The sequence below is a fragment of the Symphalangus syndactylus genome, chromosome 22 (genome assembly GCF_028878055.3).
Source record: "Symphalangus syndactylus isolate Jambi chromosome 22, NHGRI_mSymSyn1-v2.1_pri, whole genome shotgun sequence".
Lineage (NCBI taxonomy): Eukaryota > Metazoa > Chordata > Mammalia > Primates > Hylobatidae > Symphalangus > Symphalangus syndactylus.
In genome coordinates this window covers 26,794,412-26,809,305 of record NC_072444.2, presented here as the reverse complement: position 1 = coordinate 26,809,305, position 14,894 = coordinate 26,794,412, and the positions used below count along the sequence as shown (strand labels likewise).

The 14,894-nt window shown below is 44.4% G+C and overlaps 1 protein-coding gene across 6 annotated transcripts in view; it reads left to right on the top strand.

Annotated features, from left to right (window-relative positions):
• UBE4B (ubiquitination factor E4B) overlaps positions 1 to 14,894 on the top strand; it is a 156,099-nt gene that overhangs the window by 31,991 nt on the left and 109,214 nt on the right. For all 6 annotated transcript variants that reach the window (XM_055261863.2, XM_055261860.2, XM_055261857.2 and 3 more), the window contains exon 2: positions 9,301 to 9,487. In XM_055261863.2, the coding sequence (XP_055117838.1) occupies positions 9,301 to 9,487 (187 nt within the window). The remainder of the gene's footprint in view (positions 1 to 9,300; positions 9,488 to 14,894) is intronic.

Here is a 14,894-nt window from a genome sequence, read left to right as displayed (position 1 = left end):
GCTGGGCATAGTTTGGGAGGCCAAGGCAGGGGCATCACCTGAGGTCAGGAATTCGAGACCAGCCTGGCCAACATGGTGAAACCCTGTCTCTAATAAAAATACAAAAATTAGCTGGGTGTGGTGGCGCATGCCTGTGGTCCCAGCCACTGGGGAGGCTGAGGCAGGAGGATCGCTTGAACCCAGGAGGCGGAGGTTGCAGTGAGCTGAAACCGTGCCTCTGCACTCCAGCCTGGGTGACAGAGAGTGAGACTCTGTCTCAATAAAACAGAAACAAAACAGATGTCGGCAACCTGTAGGACATTTTTGGTTGGGTATTCTTCCAGGTACCTCATACTCAGTAATCTAATCATAACCCATCTTCTTACAATCTCCTTCTGTATTCTCAATTTTAGGGTATTTTACCATTCATTTAGGTATCTAGGCCTGAAATCCAGATTCTTCGTCTTCCTCACTTTTCACTTCCAAATAACAGCCAAGTTCCATTGGGGACACACGTCAAGTATCTCTGGAGCTGTCCCTTTCCTATGCCCATTGCCCAGGCTTGCTTGTGGCCTGCCTCCATTCATTCTCCACACAGTAGCTAGAGTGATTTGTTTTAAAAGGTACATCTGGGCTGGGCGAGGTGGCTAATGCCTGTAATTCCAGCACTTTGGGAGGCCAGGTCAGGCGGATCACTTGAGGTCGTCAGGAGTTTGAAACCAGCGTGGCCAACATGGTGAAACCCCGTCTCTACTAAAAATACAAAAATTAACTGGGTGTGGTGGCGGGTGCCTGTAATCCCAGCTACCCAGGAGGCTGAGGTGGGAGAATCGCTTGAACCAGGGAGGTAGAGGTTGCAGTGAGCCGAGACCATGCCATTGCACTCCAGCCTGGGCAACAAAAATGAAACTGTCTCAATGAAAAAAAAGAAAAAAGAAAAAAAAGAAAAGTACATCTGACCTGGTTATTCCCCTGCTTAAATCCTTCAAAGGATTTCTTCCTTGCCTTCATGAACAAGTTCAGTGTCTTAGGATGGTATTCACAGCTCGTCATGAGCTTGTTGCAGCTTGTCTTTCTTGTCTGTGCCCCACCATGTCCATACACACTCATTCTTAACAACTGCTCAGCATTCCCTAAACAGTGTGTGTGCTCACAAAGCCTCCCAACCTCTCCTTTGTTCCTTGTCTGCCTAACCCCTACCTGTCCTGAAAAAGAAACTCAAGTCAAGTAATAAGCACATAGCATTTGTATGTGGCTCGATTTTCAAAATTGCTCTCTGGGGTGATTCAGTTATTACATGAATATACAGTTAGTGTAAATGAATTTGAATCCTGAAAACCTAATAAGATAGTGAAAAAAAGGTGATACTCTATGCACAAGCAAACTGCTGATTGCATCTCCGGGGAATTGAAGTATTTCTATGCATACATGCAGTAAGTAACAGAACATCTTATTGAGCTTAAGCCAAAAATGGGATTTATTTTAAGGATACAGGAGTCTTCTTTCTGAACCTAGGGATAGAAAGATAGCTGGGTCACAGGAAGAGACTGGAATCAAGAATCCAGATGCTGCCAGGGCTTCCTGTGTCTGCATCATCATTACCCTTCATTTCCAATCTCTATCACCTCGTCTCTTTCTCACTTCCTTTTCCTCTCTCAACAGCCCTGGCTAGTCCATCTCTGTGCCTACTGTGCGCTGCTGTACATGGCTAGAGAAAAAAACAAAAGCCGTATTGGTGGGTCTAACTTTTCCCTCAACTTTCTATTCTGGATTTTTTTTTTTTTTTTTTTTTTTTTTTTTTTTTGAGACGGAGTCTCGCTCTGTCGCCCAGGCTGGAGTGCAGTGGCACGATCTCGGCTCACTGCAAGCTCCACCTTCCGGGTTCACGCCATTCTCCTGCCTCAGCCTCTCCGAGTAGCTGGGACTACAGGCGCCCGCCACCGCGCCCGGCTAATTTTTTGTATTTTTAGTAGAGACGGGGTTTCACCGTGGTCTCGATCTCCTGACCTCGTGATCCGCCCGCCTCGGCCTCCCAAAGTGCTGGGATTACAAGCGTGAGCCACCGCGCCCGGCCTTTTTTTTTTTTTTTTTTTTTTTAAAGTAGAGTCTCACTATGTCGCCCAGGCTGGAGTGCAATGGCGCAATCTCTGCTCACTGCCACCTCCACCAGGCAATTCTCCTGCCTCAGCCTCCTGAGTAGCTGGGATTACAGGTGCCCGCTGCCATGCCCAGCTAATTTTTGTATTTTTAATAGAGGTGAGGTTTCACCTTGTTGACCAGACTGGTCTTGAACTCCTGATCTCAAGTGATCCGCCTGGCCTCCCAAAGTGCTGGGATTAAAGGTGTGAGCCACTGCGCCTGGCCCTAAAAATTTTTAAATCTGCAGAAAATTTAAATGACTCACCTAGATTCATCAGTTTATTTTTTGTCACATTCGCTTTCTCTGTCTGTATATAAGTGTGTGTGTATACATCTATACACCCACGCATACTTGTTGGTTTTGGCTGAGCTATTTGAAAGTATGGAGAACTACTAAAGCAGATGGGAACTAGGAGGAAGGAAGGGAAGGCTTCATTGAGAAGGTAACATTTGAGCAAAGATCCAGGTCAGGGAGCAGGACACAGAGCAGTTAAGGGGCAAGGGGAGGAGAGGAGCGTGTGGGGGAGGAAGGCGCAGCTCCACAGTAAGCAACCACCAGCGCCCAGCTGTGTGTTGAAGGAAGAGGAGACTGCTGTACTTCACTGTATTGTCCACATATTCACCACCCCTGTCTGGGGAAGGTTCTATTTCCCCACCTTGCTGGGGGTAGTTTCGGCCCTGTGACTGTTTTGGCCAATTAAATGTGAACACAATTGAATGTGTCACCGCCGGGCCAGTGTGGAGTTTGCCCTGCCTCTTGCCCTTTGCCTGGGCGATTGCTAGTGTTCCCATTAGAGGCTACTCTTTCACCCTGGGTTTTGGAGTGAAGACGTTATGGAGCAGGGCTACACTTTCAACTGAATGTTTTCCCACGGTAGATGTAGTGGGAAATAATAATGGTTTTCATTCTTTTCATCAGAAATTCTGTGAAAGAAGAAAGATGAGGAAAAATGGAAATTTACTGTGTCGTTGCCATTTGCATTTATGTATAATTTGCACTAATAATAATGTTCATTATAATGTAAATCTACATCCTTTTAAAAAATAAATGGAATCACTATGTGTACCCTTTTGCAACCGGCTTCCAATTCAATTTTTTTAAAAAATGGAAAATACACATAACATAAAAATATACCTCATTTTAAAAGCAGTAGACATCGAAGTGAATATAACATATATCATTGTCCCCCTCCCTCCTTCCCTCCTTCCCTCCCTCCCTCCTTCCCTCCCTCTCTCCCTTTCTACCTCCCTCCCTCCCTCCTTTCCTACCTTCCTTCCCTTTTGTTTCTATTTAGAGGCAGGGTCTCACTCTGACACCCAGGCTGGAGTGCAGTGGTACAATCATAGCTCACTTCAGCCTTGACCTCCTGCCTCAGTCTCCCTAGTAGCTGGCACTACACATTGTGTGTGTCACCATGCCCAGCTAATTTTTTATTTTTTGTGGGATTGTGGGGGGGGGGGGGGGGGGGTCTTGCCATGTTCCCCAGGCTGGTTTTGAACTTGTGAGCTCAAGTGATTCCCCTGCCTTGGCCTCCCAGAGTGCTGAGATTACAGGTGTGAGCCACCACATCTGACCATGTAATTTTTTTTTTTTTTAAGGAAACTGACAAATTTTAGATCACAAGAGCTGTGATGTTCGGACGTAAATGCATTTTTTGGAGAAACATTGTTGGGCTTAGATTAGGCCTACTGTGAAATTGTCATAGCATTTAATACGTTTTAAACATGGCCAGCTGTGAAAAAAGAAAATAAAACCAATAATAATACTAGGAGTTATTGGCCAGGCGGGTGGCTCATGCTTGTAATCCCAGCACTTTGGGAGGCTGAGGCAGGTAGATCACCTGAAGTCAGAAGTTCGAGACCAGCCTGACCAACAAGGTGAAACCTCATCTCTACTAAAAATACAAAAATTAGCCAGGCGTTTTGGCAGGCACCTGTAGTCCCAGCTACTCGGGAGGCTGAGACAGGAGAATGGCATGAACCTGGGAGGCAGACGTTGCAGTGAGCCAAGATCACGCCACCGCACTCCAACCTGGGCAACAGAGCAAGACTCCGTCTCAAAAAAAAACCAAAACAGAACTAGGAGTTATCTTCATCTTTACAAGGAGACTACCCCAAAGAGAAAGTATTTGCAATTATTTTTCTTTATATTGGAATTCACTTTTTTTTGAAGTAGAAAAGTAACACACTTTTGTAGAATGACTGTTTATTAAACTTATAACAATGTTTTATGGGTGTTTTTCCCCACAAACTGCTAAAAATAAGAGGAACAGTTTGGCCCATCCTGTCTTAGCTTTTGCCTGAAATCACAATGGCCTTCACTGTTTTGAATCTATTTTTAGTTCATCAGGAACGTGAGGGTAGGAAGTGCTGCATCATATAACAAATTAGGAGAAAGCCCTGTTTTAATGTCGTTTGTGAAATAAGAACTGAGACAAGAAAAACTCTAGGAATGAGATTTCATGATTAGTATGTTTGGCTTTGAGTTGTGGTTTAGGACACAAATTGAGGAATTGGAAGTCCTTTATACTTTTTTTTTTCTCTGTGAGATAGAGGAAAACAAAATTCTCTTAAAAAGGACTTTTGTTTAACTTAAAGGAGTTTATGCCAGTCCTCTGGGCTTAATGATGAAAAAGTCAAGTAAACAATGAGAAAAATGTTTAATCATATTTTGGTGTGTTGTAACTATTTTTTGGTGTGTATCTCATATGTTCTGTTTGTGATAAAAAGTGAGGTTGCATCTCTTAGTACTCAAATTAATTTTATACACTTTTTTTTTTTTGAGACCTGGCTCTCACCAGGTTACACAGACTGGAGTTTATGGCTCTCTGCAGCCTTGACCTTCCCAGACTCAGGTGATCCTCCCACCTGTTTTTTGTTGTTGTTGTTGTTGTTGAGATGGAGTCTAACTCTGTGGGCCAGGCTGGAGTGCAATGGCGTGATCTCAGCTCACTGCAAGCTCCGCCTCCTGCGTTCACGCCATTCTCCTGCCTCAGCCTCCTGAATAGCTTGGACTACAGGTGGCCACCACCATGCCTGGCTAATTTTTTTGTATTTTTAGTAGAGACAGGGTTTCACCATGTTAACCAGGATGGTCTTGATCTCCTGACCTCGTGATCCACCCACCTCAGCCTCCCAAAGTGCTGGGATTACAGGGGTGAGCCACCCTGCCCGGCTAGGTTTTTTTTTTTTTTTTTTTTTTAAGATGGAGTCTTGCTCTGTTGCCCAGGTTGGAGTGCAGTGGCACAATCTTGGCTCACTGCAACCTCCGCCTCCTGGGTTCAAGTGATTCTCCTGCCTCAGCCTCCCAAGTACCTGGGATTACAGGCGCCTACCACCACACCTGGCTAATTTTTGTATTTTTAGTAGAGATGGGTTTTCAGTATGCTGGCCAGGCTGGTCTCAAACTTCTGACCTGAAGTGATCCCACCTACCTTGGCCTCCCAAAATGCTGGGATTACAAGCATGAGCCACTGCACCTGGCACAGTTTTCTTTCTTTCTTTTTTTTTTTTTTTTGAGCGGGAGTCTCGCTCTGTCGCCCAGGCTGGAGTGCAGTGGCACGATCTCGGCTCACTGTGACCTCCTCCTCCCGGGTTGAAGTGATTCGCCTGCCTCAGCCTCCTGAGTAGCTGGGATTACGGGCGCATGCCACGACACCTGGCTAATTTTTGGTATTTTTAGTAGAGATGGGGTTTCACCATGTTAGTCGGGCTGGTCTCGAACTCCTGACCTCAGGCCATCTGTCTGTCTTGGCCTCCCAAAGTGCTGGGATTACAGGCGTGAGCCACTGTGTCCGGCCAGTTTTTGTATTTTTAGTAGAGCCGGTGTTTCTCCATGTTGCCCAGGCTGGAGGTAAACCTTTATACCTGTGATTGCACAAAGCCATTCTCTTGTGAGTCCCCTATCCAGATATTCCCAGGGTCTCAGGTTGCTAAACCAGTTCAAAGCTGCCACCAAGGTAGAAGGCAGTCAGAGCACTGAAGGGCGTCATCCTCTACTGAGAGCCCTGCTGTGGGCAGCCCAGAACACTGCCCCCTGCATGGCTCTTCCTAAATTTTCCAGCAGATCTTTAAGATGGGGCAAAATGCATTCTCCCAATCTTCTACCCCTTCTGTCATGTATAGACCTGCCTCTGTCTCTTAACTCTTTCTTCCTGCTTAATAGTCTGCAACATGCTTCACAAAGTCTTGATTCTTCAACCTTTTTTGAAACCTTAGAATCCTTTCTTTCTTCAACCGCGTATTACAGTGAGTCAGAACATTTATTCTCTGTTTATATCACTGAGTAGAACATCCGAATTTAACATCTTGGGCTGAACTTGGCATTGAGGTTTAAGGTGACTTCATATTTTTTCCAACAATAGTAGGTATGCTCTTCCAATGATAATGATAATGTCAACTAATAAATTAGTCAATTTTATGTTCAGTGCATTTTTCTAGTATTTCTCATTTATTCATCAGATATTTAGAGAGCACCTACCATGTGTCAGACACTGTTCTAGGCACTGGTGCATCAGAAGTCCTTGCTTTTAAGAAACTTCAAGTAGGGGGTTGGTAACTAAGCAATACACAAATAAATATATCACACATGTCATAGGGCAGATCAGAGCCACGGAGAAAAAATAAGTAGGGAAAGGGACAGGGTGGTGGTTTTCTCACAACCCTATAAGGAAGATACTGGTTTTTTTCTTATTTTTTGGAGACGGAGTCTGACTTCATCACCCACGCTGGAGTGCAGTGGTGCGATACCGGCTCACTGCAACCTCCGCCTCCCAGGTTCAAGCGATTCCCCTGCCTCAGCCTCCCAGGTAGCTGGGATTACAGGCATGTGCCACCATGCCTGGCTGATCTTTGTATTTTTAGTAGAGACAGGGTTTTGCCATGTTGGCCAGGCTGGTCTCGAACTCCTGACCTGAAATGATCCAACGCCTCAGACTCCCCTCGGCCGATGATTTCATCCCCGTTGTACAGATGTACAGTGTACAGATGTCCATTGTGCAGAAACTGAAGCACAGAGCTGTTAAGTGACTTATCTGGATAGGCTCCAGATAAGTAAAGTAGTCAAGTAATAAAGGTTGAATTTGAATTAGAAATCAAGCATGAACTCCTAAATTTAGCTGTCTGTAAGATAATGAAACTTGGCGCAGCACAGTGGCTCACACTTGTAATCCCAGCACTTTGGGGGGCCAAGGTGGGAGGATTGTTTGAGCCCAGGAATTTGAGACCAGCCTGGGCAACATGGTGAGATGCCATGTCTACAAAAAATTTAAAATTAGGTGGGTGTGGTGGTGCATGCCTGTAGTCCCAGCTACTTGGGAGGCTGAGACAGCAGAATCACGTGAACCTGGGAGGGGGAGGTTGCAGTGAGCCAAGATGGTGCCATTGTACTCCATCCTGGGCGACAAGAGCGAAACTCCGTCTCAGAAAAAAAAAAAAAAATACATTCTATACAGAAGACTATATTTAACATATAAACTATGAAGAAGAATAAGATGAATACCCGTGAACTGATTACTCATAGTTGTAAGTATACAACCCAGTGAGTTTTCATAAAGTGGACATACCTGTGACACTAGTATCCAGTTAAAATTAAAAAAACAAAAAACACCATTACCAGATCCCTAGATTCTCACTCTTGCCTCTCCCGAGCTTCTTCCTGCCCCTTTCCCACCAAGGATAACCATTATCCAAACTAATGGTATAGTTTAGTTTTTCTTATTTTCAAATTTTATAGAAATGGAATCATCCACTCTGTTTTTTTTACATCTGGCTTCTTTTGCTCAGGGGACATGGGTAAATCTGTTAGGAAGCTTTTGGAGATGACCTGCTGTTAGCAGGAGTTCAACAAATACATTTTGAATGAATGGATTAATTTCTCTCTTTCAATAAGGTGTTGCTCTTTAATTATATGTTAAAAGGAAGAAGAGGCAGGTTGTATTTTTATTGAATCAAGTAAAAAAAGAAAACCTGATTATTTTGCTCCTACAAGCGATGGTTAAATTTGTGTCTTAGTGTAACTTTTGTTTCTCATTGTTTTAGTGAATTAAATTGGCTATTCATTAATTTATTTTGGAGATGGAGTCTCCCTCTGTTGCCCGGGCTAGAGTGCAGTGGCGCCATCTCAGCTCACCGCAATTGCCCTCTGTCTCCCGAGTTCAAGTGATTCTCCTGCCTCAGTAGCTGGGATTACAGGCGCGCACCACCACACCTGGCTAATTTTTGTATTTTTAGTAGAGACAGGATTTCACCATGTTGGTCAGGCTGTTCTCGAACTCCTGACCTTGTGATCCTCCTGCCTCAGCCTCCCAGAGTGCTGGGATTACAGGCGCGAGCCACCACACCCGGCCAATTGGCTATTTATTTTTAAATCTTACCTATTTTAAGTGACAAAGTTAGGTCATTTTATTAAAATAACAAGCTTTAGTGTGTTACAAGCATAGGCTGGGCAGGGTGCTTCATGCCCATAATCCTAGTATTCTGGGAGGCCAAGGTGGTAGGATCACTTGGGGCCAGGAGGTTGAGACCAGCCTGGGCAACATAGTGAGACCTCGTCTCTGTCAAAAATAAAAAAAAAATTAATTAGCTGGGCATGGTGGTGCGCACCTGTAGTCTTAGATACTTAGGAGGCCGAGGTGGGAAGATTACTTGAGCCTGGGAGTTCAAGGCTGCAGTGAGCTATGATTGAAATACTGCACTCCAGCTTGGGTGACAGAGAGAGACTCTCTCTAAAATAAAGTGTAATATGCTTACTGTAAATTCACCATATCAGCCAAGGAGGTGTAATAAACAGAGATGGTAAGGGAACTAACATACAGTATATATGTATTTATGTTTGTATGTATGTATGTATTTATGTATGTGTGAATTAGTGGTGGGGTGTCACTGCTTTGCTCAGGCTGGTCTTGAACTCCTAGGCTCAAGCGATTCCCCCCACCTCACCCTCCCAAGTAGCTGAGACTATAGGCAGGCACCACTGAACCTGGCCAAGATACAGTTGTTAAAAACTCAAGTGGTAGAGCTTGTAAGAATACTGGTAGAGCGAGTTATTCTCTCAGAAGAGTACTTTTGCTCAAGGCATATTTAGTTGTTAAGCTCTGGTGTGGTTATGAATAATGTCATTCTCTGGCAGAATTGTGTTTCTGCTGTTTAGTTATAGAATGCCCTTTTCCCCTTATGTTGTAGATTCGACGGAGGCGCCTTGCACGACTTGCTGGTGGACAGACCTCTCAGCCAACCACCCCACTCACCTCTCCCCAGAGGGAGAACCCTCCGGGGCCTCCCATAGCGGCATCAGCCCCAGGACCCTCTCAGAGTCTTGGTCTCAATGTCCACAACATGACCCCAGCTACCTCCCCAATAGGTGCATCAGGTAAGCCCAAGCTTCATACCTGGGACTCTTTTGTAATTCTTCTTAGCTTTTTGTTAAGCTGATGGTTGTGATGTTTCCAGAACAGATTAAAATGAAGCAGACATCAGCTCTTTAAAATCCTCCAAGCAGTAGTTTAAATATCATTGCAATGTGTTGTGTTATCGCCATTTTTTTTATTGCAATCTGTTAAACCAATTGCTTTTCTTTCCATAACTTCCATCTTTTTTTTTTTTTTCAAACAGGTTTAGGTATTATCTCTGATGACAAGATGATTAAGACTGAATTTGGTTCTGCTGATGTTATGAATTTGGTTGATGGTTTTAACATAAAATAATCTGAAAATGCAAGATTAAAATAATGGTCAAAATGAACACCTCTAATTGCAGATTTCCTCGTCTTCATTCTACATTGGCACAGTACTTTTTCTTTAACTTTTCAGAGGATAAAACTACCTGATAGGATGTTTTAGAACTATCTCATTAAAAAGTAAAAGTTTATTTCTTTATAATAAATGAGCTGATGCTTGATATCCAGGACTGTCTTTGTTGGGAAATGATGATATTTCTCATACTGTGTATTTGAAAATATCTCTCTTTTGTCTGTGAACTTTTCTATCAAATATAGTATTATTGTCATATAATAATAATTACTATTAGGATTCTAGTTGCGTAAAGGGGGTGCAAAGAGGCCTGCATTGATCATAATATCATCTAATAATTTGATAGTCAGCCTTCTAAATCATCTGTCTTCTTGTGTCAATTAAAAGTATCTGCAGAGTTTTTGTTGCTGTACTTCTCGTTAGGTATCAATATAGACTATAGATATATATAAACATTATACCTAATGTGGTTCAACCAAAACATCTATTAGTAATAAAGAAGGTCCTTGACTATAATGTTTCCTCTGTATGTCTCTGAGAAGCTCTGATGGTCTTCTGGTAGGATTGACGGGTTCAGGATTCCAAATGTGATTTTCCTTGGACACAGTACTGACAACAGTGTTCTTTGCCTTACCCTGGTCAGGCCATACCTGGAATGCTGGAATCTGTCCTGGAGTGAACCTCTCTCACTTTGTCTTACTTGCTTATTTAAACCAGGATCTTGGTTAAATCCCATTCCCCACCTATTCTGTCTCATGCACTGGAATAAGGCTATAGAAAAACTCAGAACCATTTGAAACCATTTGAACTAATTGAAAACTTTTGAAATGTCTGTCTCATTTCGAATTCATGATTACATGGCTGGGTGTGGTGGCTCATGCCTGTAATCCCAGCACTTTGGGAAGCCAAGGTGGGTGGATCAGTTGACGTCAGGAGTTCGAGATCAGCCTAGCCAACATGGTGAAAGCCCGTCTCACAAAAAAATACAAAAAGCCAGGCGTGGTGCTACCTGCCTGTAATTCCAACTACAAGGGAGGCTGAGGCATGAGAATTGCTTAAACCCGGGAGGTGGAGGTTGCAATGAACCAAGATCGTGCCACTGCACTCCAGCCTGGTGATGGAGTGAGACTCTGTCTCAAAAACAACAACAACAACAACAACAACAACAAAAAATCAAATTCAGGATCACAAACTCAGGTAGACCCTTGATACTGGCAGGCCGTTGCACCATGCTTCCCAGTTCACTCACTTTGCTGATCTGTTTCATACCTTCTCCAGTGTGCAGTACCTCATTCTCCATGCTCACTCTCTCAGCTGGTGGCCTGGCTTCCCATTTCTTTCTTTCTTTCTTTTTTTTTTTTTTTGGAGATGAGTTCTCACTGTGTTGCCCAGGCTGGAGTGTGGTGGCTGTTCATAGGCGTGATCCTAGTGCACTACAACTTAAAACTCCTAGGCTCAAATGATCCGTCTGCTTCAGTCTCCCATGTAGCTGGGACTATAGGCATGTGCCACCACACCTAACTCTGGCTTCATATTTCATTGAGAAAACAGATGCAGGCAGAACCTAGGCAGGGAACCTCCATCAGCCTCAGTCATCACATCCATCTGCCTACCTGTATGTGTGCCTGGTTCTTGTTATGCACAAATTGTCCCTGCTCCTAATGAAGCCTGGACCCTAGATCCCATCTCCCCTCAGTTACTCAGCCTTCACTCCAGCACTTCCTTTCTCTCTCTTGCTTCATCAGATTTTCCATCTCGTGGCCTTTTTTTTTTTTTTTTTTAACAGCCTATATAATGCTATTACTTTTCCCATCATGGGAATGAACAAAAGGAACTCTCTTGATCCAATTCCCCCTGCCAGCTTCTCCCCCACATCTCTGCACCAAAACCTTTGCAGCAGAACTTCTGGAATGAGTTGCCTGTCCTCCCCATTCCCGTCTGCCCTTGCACTCTTTGCTGAATCAACTGCAGTCAGGCGAGGCCTCCCGTGGTTGCTCTGTGGTTGCTCTGAGTCACTGTCTGGTCTGACCCATCAGCCTCGTTAGACATGGCTTTCACCCTCTTCTGGAAACACATTTTTCTTTTGGCTTCCAGAACAGCCCATTCTCCTGGTTTTCATGCATTCTCTGTATCTGTTCCTTCTTCACTGTTTGCCTGGTTCCTTTTCATTTCCCTGACTTCTAAATGTTAGGATTCAAGGGCTCAATATTTAACCTCTTGTCCTTTCCATCCAGGTTTATTCCCTTACTGATGTCATCCAGTGTCCTGGCTTTAATTACCCTCATTTGATGATTCCTAAGCTTTCATCTCCAACTTGGACCTGCTCCTTGAACCTCAGGCTGACACATCCAGCGCTTTACCTGACATCTCTGCTTGGATGTCTACCAGGCATGTCACAGCTAGCATGCCCCAAATCAAGCTTTGCTGTTTCCTCACATTTTATCTTCTCCCAGGTTTCCATCTCAATAAATGACAGTTCATGTTTTCTAGACCTGGATTGGCAAACTCTTTCTGTTAAGGGCCAGATCGTAAATATTTTTGGCTTTGGAGGCTGTAAGGTTAGACCTATTTATCTCTGCTTCTGTAGCACAAAAGCAGCCATAGAACATATGTAAATGAACAAGTGTAACTGTGTTCCAGTAAAACTTCACTTACAAAAATAGGCAGTAGCCCAGATTTGGCTTGTGGACTAGAGCTTGCTTGGCCCTGCTCTAGACCTGTCAGAAAACTAGAAGCAGACCAGATTTTCACCACCTCGTTTCTTCTCATCACCTCCACCGCTATTACCCAGGTCCAAGGCACCAGCATCTCTTGCCTGGATTTCTGGAACAGCCTCCTAACTGGTCTTCTCATGCCCACCCTTGCTTCACTTGAGTCAGTTCTCAGTGTAGAGCCAGAGGGGCCCCACTAAAGCATAAGTGCAACATTGTGTAACAGCCCATATGCTGTTATCACAAACTAACAGAAAGGCTTGGGCATTCCCTAAATGGTTAGTTCTTGCCCGGGCACCTCTGTGCCAAGTAGTCCTGATTATGTTTCTCACATAGTCATCATTATTCATAGTCACAAACAGTTAGATATTATTAGCCATGCTTTGGTGGGTTGGATAAACAGATTTTCATGATTTCCTAAATAAACAAGTGAAAAAACAAACAGAAAATCTCTCTTAAGACAGATTACATCTATTCTGTGTTCAGGCCAGGTGCAGTGGCTCACGCCTGTAATCATAACACTTTGGGAAGCCAAGGTGGGAGGATCCCTTGAGCCTAGGAGTTTGAGACCAGCCTGGGCAACATAGCAAAACCCCGTCTCTACAAATTCAAAAAATTAGCCGGGCGTGATGGTGCACACATGTAGTCCCAGTTACTCGGGAGGCTGAGGTGGGACGATCGCATGAGCCCAGGAGGTGGAGGTTGCCGTGAGCTGTGATCACACCACTGCATTCCAGCCTGGGCAACAGAGCAAGACCCTGTCTCAAAAAAGAAAAAGAAATTTCAAGAAAATATGATAGCTGTCCATTAAAGAGTTTAAACAGTTGGCATGAGGAAGGTGATGGCTTGTGTTTATTTTCTGTGGTCCTGGAAGTTAGACATAGGTCTAGTGGGTAGATTTATTATCCACTGAATGTGATTGAGAAATTTTTGTTCCAGACTCAGAAAGTGCTTTCTTTTTTTCTTTCTTTTTTTTAAGACACAGTCTCACTCTGTTGCCTAGGCTGGAGTGCAGTGACGTGATCTTGGCTCACTGCAACCTTTGCCTCCTGGTTTCAAGCACTCTTCTGCCTCAGCCTCCTAAGTAGCTGGATTACAGATGCCCACCACCATGCCTAGCTAATTTTTGTATTTTTAGTAGAGATGGGGTTTCGCCATGTTGGCCAGGCTGGTCTCGAACTCCTGACCTCAGGTGATCCGCCTGCCTTGGCCTCCCAAAGTGCTGAGATTACACACATGAGCCACCACGCCTGGCCAAGAAGTGCTAACAGAGACAAATACTGGGTGGGGTGCCACCCATGGTAAAAAGTCCTTCATCCAGGAGTGCTTGGCAGCAGTCATTTGGTGGCCCTCTTAGTTGGGCTGTTTTCAATTGCAAGTAACTAAAGCAAGGATTGAGAAGCTATAGGGGGTCCTTCCAGTTGCTTCTCCCATCTGTAGTCCCAGCCTTTTTTTTTTTTTTTTTTTTTTTTTTTTTGAGATGGAGTTTCGCTCTTGTCACCCAGGCTGGAGTGCAATGGCACGATCTCGACTCTCTGCAACCTCCGTCTTCCGGTTTCAAGCTATTCTCCTGCCTCAGCCTCCCGATTAGCTGGGATTACAGGCGCCCGCCACCAAGCCTGGCTAATTTTTGTATTTTTAGTATAGACTGGGTTTCAGCATGTTGGCCAGGCTGGTCTCGAACTCCTGAGCTCATGATCCGCCCGCCTCAGCCTCCCAAAGTGTTGGGATTACAGGCGTGAGCCACCGCACCTGGCCTAGTCCCAGCTTCTTGCAGTGCCATCTGCTTCTGTAGTTTCCTAGGGCTGCTGTAACAACCTATCACAAACTTTTGAAGGCTTACAGCAGCAGTATTATTTTCTCACAGTTCTAGAGGCTAGAAGTCCAAAGCCAAGGTGTTGGCAGGGCCATGCCCCCCCACAAGGGGAGAATCCTTTCTTTTGCCTTCTGATGGTTGCTGGCAGTCCTTGGCATTTCTTGGCTTGTGCCAACATAACTCCAGTCTTCACCTCCATCTTCACATGGCTATCTTTGTTCTGTGTGTGTCTGTGTCCAAATCTCCCTCTTATGACAGCCACTGGATTAGGGACCACCCTAATTGAGTATGAGCTTATTTTAACTTGCTTACATCTGCTAAGACCCTCCTTGCAAATGGGAATATTATTTCTTCATTTTTGATCTGCATCTCCTCTTCCCTTTGAATGTAAGGTTAGGCAGGAGCCTTGCCAGTGTTGCTCATCCCTTTACCCCCAGCACCGTGCTTAGCACATGGCAAGCAGTCTGGAAATGCCAGGAGTTATGTGGCTGAATGAATGAA